This window comes from Haliotis rufescens, unplaced genomic scaffold, assembly GCF_023055435.1.
Source record: "Haliotis rufescens isolate VD_foot unplaced genomic scaffold, xgHalRufe1.0.p SCAF_8, whole genome shotgun sequence".
NCBI lineage: Eukaryota > Metazoa > Mollusca > Gastropoda > Lepetellida > Haliotidae > Haliotis > Haliotis rufescens.
Genome location: NW_025964372.1, coordinates 49,601,529 through 49,615,187, shown reverse-complemented (window position 1 = coordinate 49,615,187; position 13,659 = coordinate 49,601,529). Strand labels below are relative to the sequence as shown.

At 44.5% G+C, this 13,659-nt stretch overlaps 1 protein-coding gene across 3 annotated transcripts in view; it reads left to right on the top strand.

The window, feature by feature from the left end:
- LOC124152419 overlaps positions 1-13,659 on the top strand; it is a 45,914-nt gene that overhangs the window by 30,921 nt on the left and 1,334 nt on the right. For all 3 annotated transcript variants that reach the window (XM_046525352.2, XM_048389566.1, XM_048389565.1), the window contains exons 20-27: positions 1,840-1,956; positions 3,564-3,645; positions 4,067-4,163; positions 4,832-4,940; positions 5,770-5,858; positions 6,352-6,430; positions 9,469-9,654; positions 10,843-10,938. In XM_046525352.2, coding sequence (XP_046381308.2) covers positions 1,840-1,956; positions 3,564-3,645; positions 4,067-4,163; positions 4,832-4,940; positions 5,770-5,858; positions 6,352-6,430; positions 9,469-9,654; positions 10,843-10,938 — 855 coding nt within the window. The remainder of the gene's footprint in view (positions 1-1,839; positions 1,957-3,563; positions 3,646-4,066; positions 4,164-4,831; positions 4,941-5,769; positions 5,859-6,351; positions 6,431-9,468; positions 9,655-10,842; positions 10,939-13,659) is intronic.

The following is a 13,659-nucleotide window of genomic DNA, read 5'->3' as shown; positions in this document are numbered from 1 at the left end:
TGTCCATCAATCTCCCTGTCCCATGTCCATCAATCTCCCTGTCCCAAGTCCATCAGTCCATCAATCTCCCTGTCCCAGGTCCATCAGTCCCATCAATCTCTCTGTCCCAAGTCCATCAGTCCATCAATCTCCCTGTCCAAAGTCGAAGCGCCGGGCCATGAAGTATAGCCCCTCTTTAAGTCCATGTGTCTCAAGTCTCTATACCTCTCTGTCTACAGAGTTGGTTGAGTGAGAACCAGGCCGTGGAGTGTAGCCCCCCTTTAAGTACATGTGTCTCCAGTCTCTATGCCTCTCTGTCTCTCTGTCTACAGAGCTGGCTGAGTGAGCACCAGGCCGTGGAGTGTAGCCCCCCTTTAAGTACATGGGTATCCAGTCTCTATGCCTCTATGTCTACAGAGCTGGCTGAGTGAGCACCAGGCCGTGGAGTGCAGCCCCCTTTTAAGTACATGTGTCTCCAGTCTCTATGCCTCTATGTCTACAGAGCTGGCTGAGTGAGCACCAGGCTGTGGAGTGTAGCCCCCCTTTAAGTACATGTGTCTCCGGTCTCTATGCCTCTGTGTACAGAGCTGGCTGAGTGAGCACCAGGCCGTGAAGTGTAGCCCTCCTTTAAGTACATGGGTCTCCAGTCTCTATGCCTCTGTGTACAGGGCTGGCTGAGTGAGCACCAGGCTGTGGAGTGTAGCCCCCCTTTAAGTACATGTGTCTCCAGTCTCTATGCCTCTATGTCTACAGAGCTGGCTGAGTGAGCACCAGGCCGTGGATTGGAGCCCCCCTTTAAGTACATGGGTCTCCAGTCTCTATGCCTCTACATCAACAGAGCTGGCTGAGTGAGCACAAGGCTGTGGATTGTAGCCCCCCTTTAAGTACATGGGTCTCAAGTCTCTATACCTCTCTGTCTACAGAGTTGGTTGAGTGAGAACCAGGCCGTGGAGTGTAGCCCCCCTTTAAGTACATGTGTCTCCAGTCTCTATGCCTCTCTGTCTCTCTGTCTACAGAGCTGGCTGAGTGAGCACCAGGCCGTGGAGTGTAGCCCCCCTTTAAGTACATGGGTATCCAGTCTCTATGCCTCTATGTCTACAGAGCTGGCTGAGTGAGCACCAGGCCGTGGAGTGTAGCCCCCTTTTAAGTACATGTGTCTCCAGTCTCTATGCCTCTATGTCTACAGAGCTGGCTGAGTGAGCACCAGGCTGTGGAGTGTAGCCCCCCTTTAAGTACATGTGTCTCCGGTCTCTATGCCTCTGTGTACAGAGCTGGCTGAGTGAGCACCAGGCCGTGAAGTGTAGCCCCCCTTTAAGTACATGGGTCTCCAGTCTCTATGCCTCTGTGTACAGGGCTGGCTGAGTGAGCACCAGGCTGTGGAGTGTAGCCCCCCTTTAAGTACATGTGTCTCCAGTCTCTATGCCTCTATGTCTACAGAGCTGGCTGAGTGAGCACCAGGCCGTGGATTGGAGCCCCCCTTTAAGTACATGGGTCTCCAGTCTCTATGCCTCTACATCAACAGAGCTGGCTGAGTGAGCACAAGGCTGTGGATTGTAGCCCCCCTTTAAGTACATGGGTCTCCAGTCTCTATGCCTCTATGTCTACAGAGCTGGCTGAGTGAGCACCAGGCCGTGAAGTGTAGCCCCCCTTTAAGTACATGTGTCTCCAGTCTCTGTGCCTCTCTATCAACAGAGCTGGCTGAGTTAGCACCAGGCTGTGGAGTGTAGCCCCCCTTTAAGTACATGGGTCTCCAGTCTCTATGCCTCTCTGTCTACAGAGCTGGCTGAGTGAGCACCAGGCTGTGGAGTGTAGCCCCCCTTTAAGTACATGTGTCTCCAGTCTCTATGCCTCTGTCTACAGAGCTGGCTGAGTGAGCACCAGGCCCAGATGATGGACAACCACCGGCGCCACCTCCAGGACCTTCAACACCAGCAGCTGCAGGACAAGCTCCACACAGCCTGGGAGGAAGCTCAACAGGTATGCAGTGTTTGGAAGTTAACACTACAGCTTCTAAGCCTCAATGGTTATTTGGTGATATTTACAACATGATGTTAAGAATAAGCACACCACCTTCATAACTCTCATCGGCCGGTATTCGGGAACATTTACGTCGCATTACAAACAGCTTCATAAGCCACATTTGACCATGTTAGTAGTCAGAAACTTCCTCACTTCCAAACATCGCCTACCAATTTACCAAGTACCAACATGCAAAGAAAAAAGCTGTGTGTGTTGTCATGTTTCTGCACTTGATATTATTTAGATATGATAATCAATCATGACAAAAGTCAACAGCAAAAGGCTGTTACAAATTTGCGACTGGAAGCAATGATTAGTGCGCACAAACAGAAGCGTTTCTGATCAGTTAGACTGTATAATCTTGAACTTAGCATTTCTAGCATTCATTGGGATAAGTCAGAGAGTTGGAATGCCTATTCAAGAATATCCTTGCTAAAACCCATCCTAGTAAGCAAAACAAAGAAATCGTACCTTAGAATCTATTTGACAAATTACCTTTCACAATTGATCAGTGACGACTAAAACTTGTAAGGGCCATAGGTTTGTGAACAGCTACGGAAATCTCCCCCGCCACGTTTATCATGTCGGCCATTTTGACGTTCACGTAAATGTATTATGACACATGGTCACTGTGACTGAATAACTGAGGTAGTACTTAATAGACCTTCTTAATCTAATGAGGATATTATTTCAATCTTTTTGTTGCTACCAAACTTCCAAAGATGGCACTGTGGATCATACAAACACGCATGCCACCTTTCTTTTTGAGGAACTATTTTATTCTGCGTTACAGTTGGTTGTTGTGGCAATCAGTGGAAACATGAAGTCTCAAGTATGAAATGAAATTGTGTAATATATCCCTCGAGGTATAAAATAGTGATATTGAAGATGATAAGAATTGACTTTCACTTTATCGGAGTTCATTGGAGTTTGAACTTTCATAGGATGAGTTCCAAACTGTATGAATGTCAGAGCTTGTGACTTAAACACAAAGTGAAAGACAATTCTTTTTGTCTTTTTGAGAAGAAAATGGAGAAAAGTGTATTAACTGTCAACCCTACGGAAAAATGTCACTGAAGCAAGTGTGTTGTTCAGATGACATCATGTGTACTGTTCTCAACAATGAAGCAATATGATGTCATTTGCTTAAACTGACCAACCGACCCGTGAAGATCCGGGGTAGAATAGGTCTTCAGCAACCCATGCTTGCCAAAAAAGACAACAATGTCGTAAGAGGCGACTAATGGGATCTGGTGGTCAGGTTTGCTGACTTGGTTGATGCATGTTATCGTATCCCAATTGCGCAGATCGATGCTCATGATGTCAATCACTGGATTGTCTGGTCCAGACCGCTGTCACATAGCTTGAATATTGCTGAGTACGGTGTTAAACAACAAACAAACAAAAAACAACTGACCAATCAGTATAAAGTATAGCTATAAAGCACATAATGACATGCAAATATCAGAGTTATCTTGATGTTTCCATTTTGAAAAACACGTGCACTGGAAAGATGAGTGGTAGGAGACAGGAGAATCAGGAGCACCTCTATGTTCTGATTTCAGGGTCACACTTCGAGGAATGTGACTCCAGTGTTGAAGCTGAGGGTGTCTGGCTGTGCTAAACGAGATGTCGATGCCAAGATATGTAAGTCATCATCAGAAACATCCCTCTTTGAAAAACCCATAACCATGGGTTCGAATCCCAGATTCACCTTATTATGATTCTGGGTTTGTCGGCACCATACCTGTGCTCATGTGTCTAAGACGTATCAGTTCAGGCTTCCCTCCAACGTCCAGCAGAAATACTGTCTGAAGTGGCATTAAATGCAACTCGCATACTTTTTGAGTACTTCTCTATTCAGAGGGTCAAACATTTGTGAAGTGAAAAAATATGGAATACACTCTTATGTTATCAAATCCAATGCAGTGAATACCTGTACTAACTACAGCTGAAAATCTGAATTTTCCCATACATAAAATAAGGTGTGGCTTTGTACATTTTACCGAGTCAATGGCTGATAGTCTCCATCCCTGTACTGATGTCTCCTCGCCTTGTGACGTTGCAGCTACGATCGTGACTGTGTGGAGACCAAACTCTGAGTGGCTCCACCTTTTAGAGGGGAAGAGATACAAGATCTACGGTCTCGTCGCTTCCCCAGCCAAGTAAGTTGGGAGTTGTTCCACTGTAGATTGTCACCACCATACCCTTCTGAATGATGCGTTTGTTGTGTAACGCTGCACTGCTGCACTCAGCTATATTCCACCTACATGAAGGCCTGATCATCTTTATTTGGGCCAGACAATACTCAGATGAAAATTAGCAAAGTCACAGGGGTAGAAACTAACATATTTAGTCCACTAGTCCTTATAATGATAACATTAAAAATGGCAAATTTCTACTAGTCCTTATGATACCTTAACTATTGGGCAGTTTGACAAGGACAGGACTAGTGCCAATTTCTAACACTGATTAAGATCCATGCATATGGTGTACACAAATAACCAAGTCACCTAGCCTAACCACCAGATCCATACGGTCGCTTCTTATGACCAGCACAGATTGTTGGGGACCTATTCCAACCCAGAATCCCCATGGTGAAGCCTCTTACGACCTGCACATGTTGCTGAAGAGCTATTCCAACCCAGAATCCCAACGGGGTCGCCTCTTACGACCAGCATAGATTACTAGAGACTCATAGCCTCAGTTTATCTAATGTGAAAGGAATCTTTGGGCTACAACATGAATTTCAGACTTCGAAGGGGGTGTACTTATGTGGTATAACTATTCAGGCTGGAAAACTACAGCTGATTGAGAAATGATTTTTGTGTAGGACCCGTCTGGACAGTCACAGCGTACACCTGACAGCCAACAGACAGACCAAGCTGCAGCCCTGCCCTGTTGATGAGAACTACCTTGACCTTGTATATGACCCAAGGGAGGTAAGTCAATACCAACATGTCAAGACATTCATCCTTGAAACGAGATGGATAAAGATGTCATCGGATAATCAGATTAGAGTGAAACCTGATTATTCCACACCCTGTTATTCCACACCCTGACTTCTGGACGATCGTGTAGGGATGGCAGTATACACCCAAAGGAATATCACCCATGGTTTAATGATCAGGAAAGTTGTTGATCTGTACATGATTTAACGCTGCTTTGAACAGTATTCCAGTTATATCACTGCGTGTCAGCTTAATGTGGGAGGAAAGTCTTAAGTGATAATGTTTCGTGAAACCCAGGAGCATGGGTATGGTGTTGACAAACCTGGACACATACTATATATATAGTAGTCGGGGAAAACCGGGATTCCAACTCACGAGTCTAGATTTCTGGGGTGCCCAAGGGACTCAACACTCAACAGCGAATTGCCGCGCCTTAGATGTCTGGGCCACCCATTCCCCCTCTGAATTTAAGAAATTAAGGATTTTAAAAATTCCCATTTTTGCACCAAATTAATGATTATTTCCCATTACTGCCTGCCAAGGTCACCTAGGTTTGAATCGTAGAAACATCCCTGTTATGCCACAGCACCTAGACTGTAATTGGTTCATAGGTAAGTCTTCAGAAAATATTTATAATATTAGCCCCTAAGTTAATCTTTTGTCTGTCGTGAGTCGAGTGTCAGCTTGTGCATCAGGTGTAAAGTCACTCCCACTTCACTGGCCTGGCAGTCGGGCCTCCACACGTCTTGTCAGCCTTAGCTCCACACTCGAAGGAAATACTTCGTTGGCTTTCTTCTTTCAGTTGATGTTGATGTTTCAGGTGTGGAGTGTGAGAGACCTCCGTTCAAGATCTCCACCATTTAAGGAGTTTGACTTTGTGGGAATGGTAATCACCTCACAGAGCAACAGGTGAAGTTCTTTAATGTCGACTTTGTGATCATAATGCAGCAGCTAGTATTTGCATGTAAACAAACTTTACATCATGCTAGTTTGGTTGTTGTTTAACACTCAGCAATACTCCATCTATATAACAGTGGTCTATTGTTAATCAAGTCTGTACCAGACAAACCAGTGATTGACATCATGAGCGTCGGTCTACACAACTTTGATACAATGACATGCATCAACCAAGTCAGCAAGCAGGCCACCTGATCCCGTCAGTCGCCTCTTACGACAAACACGGGTTACTGAAGATCAGTTCTTACTCGGATCTTCACCTTCCTTAAGAAAATATTGATTTTGATAAGAACATTGTTTCAACTAGTACTAGTTTATTAGACTCCTACTATGTGGCAGAACGTTACTATATGTCAAAGAGTGAAATAGTCGTAGTTTGTCTGAAGCTGTCATTAAAGGCAAAACTTCTAGTCTTACTGGAACCATCTGACCTACTGTGTTTCAGCCAGCAGAGCTGTGATACGGTCTACGTCTCGGATGCTGATGGGGACATCCTGAGTATTCGCTTCTGGGCAGGACTACAGGTGAGGTCACGGCATAGCTTCATGTTGGATGAGTGAGAAGATGTGTTCCATCTCTGTCAAGATGGCCTGTAATTAACAAGTCTGCAGAAGTTCAGGTCTTTGAAAGGTATTTGGAAGTGATACACATAAGGAAGAGAATATATGGATGTCAACTTCTTTATTATGAGGAACATAATGTTTTGGAGAACATGCTTACTCATTCATCAGGGGAATGAATACCATGAGGCATATATATATACATGTAAGGACAACAAAATGAATAAGATAACAAAAGATGGAAAATAACAAAGGGTAGAAACTAACAAGGGAAGCCAACAGATGATTGGCGCCTATAGGTGATTAACAATAGACAATGGATGTTGACATCAATATATTCTCTTCCTTATCTGCAGGGGGGCACGGGTGGCCCAGTCGTCTAAGGCGCCGCGATTCGATGTGCAGAGTTGCGTCCCTTGGGCAGGCCAGAAACCTATGATTGTGGGTTCGAATCCCGGTTCGCCCCAATTATGTTTCTAGGTTTGTCAGCACCATACCCGTGCTCATGGGTTTCACCGAAGTGGTAAACGTCTTAGACCTGCATCACTTCGGGCTTTCCTCCAACATTAAGCTGACACGCCGTGATATAACTGGAATACTGTTAAAAGGGGCGTTAAACCGAACTCACTCACTCACTCCTTATCTGCAGAAGTTGTTCTTTATAAAAGTTACATGTCTGGGAGTCTGAACCAGACAAACCAGTGATTGAAAGCATGAGCTACAATTCACGTCATCGTGTTCCCTCGGATGTGAAGATTCCGGGGTAGAATAGGTCTTCAGCAACCCATGCTTGCCGTAAAAGGTGACTATGCTTGCCGTAAAAGGCAACTAACGGGAACGGGTGGTCAGGCTCGCTGACTTGGTTGATGCATGTCATTGATCCCAATTGCGAGGATCGATGCTCATGATATCAATCACTGGATTGTCTGGTCCAGACTCAATTATTTACAGACCGCCGTCATATAGCTGGAATATTGCTGAGTGCGGAGTTAAACAACAAACCAAACCAAACCAAAACCTCGGCTGTATGTCAAAGAGATGGATCATGTCGGTCTCATTAAAATCAAATCTTTTACTCTGACACAATTCCTCTCTGCATGAAGATCTACTCCCAGATAGAGCTTCGGAAGGTCAGTGGTCCAATATCATCATGGTATCATCTTATCATCACCCGGTATTAAGGGGATCAAACTAGACTCGGAGTCTGTATACTGTTTCTGAGGGGGGTATCCATGTTCAACTGCGGCATGGTATCTTGGGCTAAAAACATCATTAGTCTGGACTAGCAGGGGCAGCCTTACACACAGGTGTGTGCACGTTGCTATATTAGTGAAATAATCTCGAACATGACCTTAAACCCCATTTCATCTCACCTCCATATCCTAAACATAATCTGCACAGAATCACTTGGTTCAAGCAGTCAATACAGAATATATTTTTTTAATTTAAAGTTTGCACAATATACAGCTTTTCTATTGGACGAGAGGTCGGTTACATGACCACAAAATTGATGTCCATAAGTGTATGAATGACACTTGACATTCATTTGTTTTCCCCAAGACCATCTTCTTGAAATGACATAAACACTGACGGACTACTTCCGCATTCCTACAGAAGCGTTGTTTCTGATCATTTGGACTTAATCTTGAACATCAGAGAGTTGGAATGCATGATCGTTCACAAATATCCTCGCTATGACCCATCCTAGTGAACAAAATGAAGAAATTCACATTAAAGTATCGTGTTGTGGTATCGACTCGACAGTGACAGTCTACAGCAATCTAAGAATTTACCTTTGTGCCTATTTTACACATCTTAAATCGCAAGCTCCGATATTCATACAGGTTGACCCTCACTCAATATAGGTTCATACTGCAATGAACTCTTTGTCAGTTAGTTCTTAAATGAAGTGGGTATTGTATTGTAACATTCACTTTTATATCCTAGTGCAACTTTACATTGGTGAGTCTTTCATCATTATTGTCCTCTTTATTTTTCGTTTGTGACAACCCTTCCCGTTCTCATGGCTTTCCCCGTGGTAAATGTCTCAGACAACCATCACTTCAGGCTTTCCTCCCAACCTGCCATGATGCATCTTCCCGAGGCCAGAGAGTTGACTGACTTTAAAAGTCCAGTTTCAACCCTTGCCAAACTTGGCTGGAATTACTGGGCTCGATCGTAGCGCCACCAGTGGCTATTACCAGTTATGTCCCTTCTAAGCCTCTCCTATGGACCAATCAGATTCCACCTCTCGTTTCACTTGTGTTTGCTTCACACACACTGGCGCCCAGTCAGGACGATCTGATCGATAATCAAGATCTATATTGTGATAAAACGGGTCTTACATCAAATCACATGAGCACCTTGATTAAAAACATGATAAGATTTGGAAATATCTGCTGAAAACGAGTTGGCGGTGCACGAACCGGATTTTGATTTCAGTGCGCAATTTTGATTGGAGTTACATCATGGCCATCTTCCCGAGGCAAGGGTGTTAACTGCCTATAAAAGTCCAGTTTCTACCCTTGCGGAACTAGGCTGGTATTATAGAGTTTCATTTTGTCTGGACTAACGAATCGCGCAACGAAATCAAAATTGGGTTCGTAAACTGTCATGCAGATTTCGGTGATTGCAGGATTTGCAAAGCATGTGCACCATCAACATGTTGTCAACAGATATTTTCCTAATCTTTTCATGTGTTTAACCAAGGTGCTCACATGGTTTGATGCACTTCATGATGTAAGACCCGATTTATCACAGTATAGATCTTGATTATCGATCAGATCGTCTGGACTGGACGCTGCCATTTTGTTTGAAGCAAATGCAAGTAACATGAGAGGTGGAATCTGATTAGTCAATAAGAGATGCATAGAAGGGACATAACTCGTAATAGCCACTGGTGGCGCTACGATTGAGCCCAGGAATTCTTGCCTCGGGAAGACGATGCAAGTGATATGAGAGGTGGAATCTGATAAAGTTTCTTTTGTTTACCTGTGTCACAGAGTTTCGGCCTGGAGGACCAGATGGTAGCAGGGAAGAGTATCGTCGCCACCAACCTCATCCTCAAGTGGTCTCGTGGTGCTGGCTTCATCTCTGCCGACGCCTGCAATGAAGTGACCCGCTTCTCTTCAACATCCAAGATTCCGGACCACAGGAAGTGTCTGGCCAGGTTCACCAGCTTCAAACAGGTACAAGGGGCGGTCGGGTAGCCTAGTGGTTAAAGCGTTCGCTCGTCACGCCAAAGACCCTGGTTCGATCCCCGACATGGGTACAATGTGTGAAGCCCATTTCTGGTGTCCCCCGCCGTGATATTGCTGGAATATTGCTAAAAGCGGCGTTAAACCGAACTCACTCACTCACTCAAACAGGTACAGGTCACAGTTCTCATCTCGGTGCAGTTGCCTTTTGTACCGTGTTGGGCTGTCGGGGTTGAAGTGTTTACTCATACTAATGAAGACCAGGGTTCAATTTCTGGTTTCCCCATGAAACTGATATTGCTAAAAGCATGAGACCATACTCATTCACCATGTTCACTGACTTTGTAAAATGTGAGTCATATCTTCAAGTATTCAAAAAGGATTGCCATGGAGAGCTGAGGTGAGATGATAATTTGCTGTGTTAAAATACTTGTTCATAATAGGGGGACAAAAATGGTAGAATTCCCATTTTGAACCAAGTTTGGTTTAAATCCTGAGATTTCTGTAAGTTGGATGGACGCAGTTTTCTGATTTCAGATGCATGAAACAAGTACCCATGACAATTTAGACCACAGCAGCAGGTGCTTGTCATGTAAAAGTCATGTCAGAAAGTCAGCTGCCACGGAGAGAGAACAATAAAAATTTGTTTTAATATTCTTTTTTTTTTACAAATACTTTTTCACAATGGGGAAGAAACAGAATAGAATGCAAGTTGAACATGTATATCCCTTTGCCTGAGACTCCAGTGGTTTGTGTTGATGACAACCACACATGACTGCCTGACATTCCTCCAAGGTCATGGTGGTGGATGTAAGTACGGTAGTGTTCGCTAGACACGCCAAACACGAGGGAATTTGTGAAGCCGTTTCTTGGTGTACCTACCCTGATATTGCAGGAATATGGCAAAAAGGGATTAGAACTAACTCATTCACTCCCAGTCCTACATGGTGTCTTTGGGGCGGTCGGGTAGCCTAGTGGTTAAAGCGTTCGCTCGTCATGCCGAAGACCCGGGTTCAATTCCCGACATGGGTACAATGTGTGAAGCCCATTTCTGGTGTTCCCCGCCGTGATATTGCTAAAAGCGGCGTAAAACCATACTCACTCACTCACTCACTCACTCACTCACTCACTCACTCACTCACTCACATGGTGTCTTTGATGTTTCTTCTCATCTTTCAGGCAGAGAAGGGCAAGTTTCTAGCAGCTGCTAAAGCACGACTCAGCGAGCAGGAGACCAGGCCACAGGCTCCACACACACAACTAGCAACTCCCCAGGTGGGTATCCATAGCAACCAGGTTTTCATCTGACTGTACTTCGTAAAAGGCGACTAACGGGATTGGGTGGTCAGGCTCGCTGACTTGGCTGATGCACGTCATCAGTCCCAATTGCGTGGATCGATGCTCATGATGTCAATCACTGGATTGTCTGGTCCAGACTCGATTATTTACAGACCGCCGACATATACTGGAATATTGCTGAGTGCGGCGTTAAACGACAAACCAACCAACCAAAACAAACTTTTCATATCACGGGTATGATATTTACTGAAGGAAAAGAACTGAACCAATTCAACTAGAGAAGACACCTGTGTTAATTTTTGTATCTATGGCCTTTGTATGTTTTCGATATGAGGATTTTAGGGCTAAAAATACTTTAAAAATGCAATACTATGGGGATTTGATGATGATGTTGATTGACCAGTGAGTGAGTATGTTTTTACACCACTGGCAATAATCGGTGGGGGCACAGAATTGGCATTGTACTCATGTGGGGAATGGAGGAAACCCGGGCTGTCTGCATCAGTGAATTCTTTAAAAACTAGGCTTCCTCACATCTTCGCCTGACAAGCCTTGATTAACGTGGAAACAGACAAACAGAGTCCATCCATGCAGTGTATCAATTAGTTTCCCATGTTCACTGGCCAGGAGGGCCCTCTTCATATATTACTAGCCCTACTTTGTCTTCAGCCTACGTATTTTGTGTTAACCTGAGTGAGTGAGTGAGTATGGTTTTACGCCGCTTTTAGCAATATTCCAGCAATATCACGGCGGGGGACACCAGAAATGGGCTTCACACATTGTACTCATGTCGGGAATCGAACCCGGGTCTTCGGCGTGACGAGCGAACGCTTTAACCACTAGGCTACCCGACTGCCCCTGTGTTAACCTGAAGGTGTATTATGTGTTTGTGGTGGTTTCCACTCGGGGGCATGGGTGGCGCAGTCATCGAAGGTGCCACGATTCGCTGTGCAGAGTTGTGTCCCTTGGGCACGCCAGAAACCAGATTGTGGGTTCCAATCCCAATTATGTTTCTAGGTTTGTCAGCACCATACCCATGCTCGTGGGTTTCACCAAAGTGGTCAATGTCTGAGACCTGCATCACTTCGGGCTTTCCTCCCATTTTAAGCTGACACGTCGTGATACGTGATATAACAGGAAAACTGTGAAGTGAAAACAAAATGACTTGATAAGTAGAAGTAGATACCAGTATGTATTCACTAGGATTTAAATCAAGACAGTCAGGCCAGCTTTACGGAAATGTTACGAGCCAATTTTTGAAAGTCACTGGCATTTGGCTAGCAGGCAGGCAGCTATTTTTAACACTAGCAACTACACGATATGTGACTGGCTCTGCTAGATATTGGGGGCACGGGTGGCCCAGTCGTCTAAGGCGCCGCGACTCGCTGTGCAGAGTTGCGTCCCTTGGGCATGCCAGAAACCTATGATTGTGGGTTTGAATCCTGGTTCGCCCCGATTATGTTTCTAGGTTTGTCAGCACCATACCTCTGCTAGTGGTTTCACGGAAGTGGTAAACGTCTGAGACCTGCATCACTTCGAGCTTTCCTCCCACATTAAGCTGACTCGCCGCAATATAACTGTTAAAAGCGGCGTTAAACCCAACTCACTCACTCACTCACTCACTCACTGCTAGATATTGGGCAGAGTGCACACGTCAAACTCAGAAACGTGCCCAAGGATCTGGTGGCCACAACTGCTGATCAGCGTGGGTCGTGTCTGAAGTGTTGACCTTCAGATCTCCTGGAAAACAGTTACTCTGTTACTCAACATCGTTTTCTTCTGACACTAGGGCCTGACCACCCTGTATGGTTAGATGTGTTGAGCTCATTTCATGTTTATCTCTGCTGTGATATGACTGGAATATTCCTAAAAGCCTTGTAAATCCCTACTCACTCAAATGGGTTCACTCATCACGTGGAAGACCAGGGTTCAGTTCCCTACATGGGTACAATGTGTGAAGCCCATTTCTAGAGTCGCCTGAGATTGCTGGATACTGCTGAAAGTGGTGATTCCTGTGCAACCTTCCGAGTTGAGTTGATTGGTTCAACTGTGTCATATGGCCCTGTGACGCAGGGGTAGCATTATGCAGATGGCTGTTACAATGAATGCTCGTTCCACCTGTGACGAACAGGTCTGGTTGTTGATGAAATATAGTGATAGCTAAATAGACAGATTTTTTATTCATGCACCGATTGTCTTTAAATGTAATCTCCAGTTATGTATGACTGTTTAATAATCTCATACCAACTTTGACTGGAGTAGGTCCAATAGTTTTTCAGATATTGTAGTAAACGTCAGTACCTTAAATTTACTTCCAGACTATAACTCACACTCAAAATGGGTATAAAACCTGACTTGAGGCTAGTATGGAATTTTGCTGAGTGCTTTGTTAAACAACAACAAACAAACAAACAAACAAACAAACAAACAGAAAGTAGGGTGTACTGACAAAAAATTAGTATTGCAAGATATTGCGATACATTTGGAGCAAAGGTTCTTGATGGTGATTGACACTGTTTGTACATGCAGATCCTATTTTCGGCATGTTGAGGTAAATATTACTCGGCATGGTCAGTGGTCACTATTTTGTAGTCATGGATACAGGGGAGATAACAACCTGAGAGAAACAACACTTCCTGCATTTTGTCGATCAGTTTCTAGGGGAAACATCATGTTAGAATGAATTTCTGTGTAGAC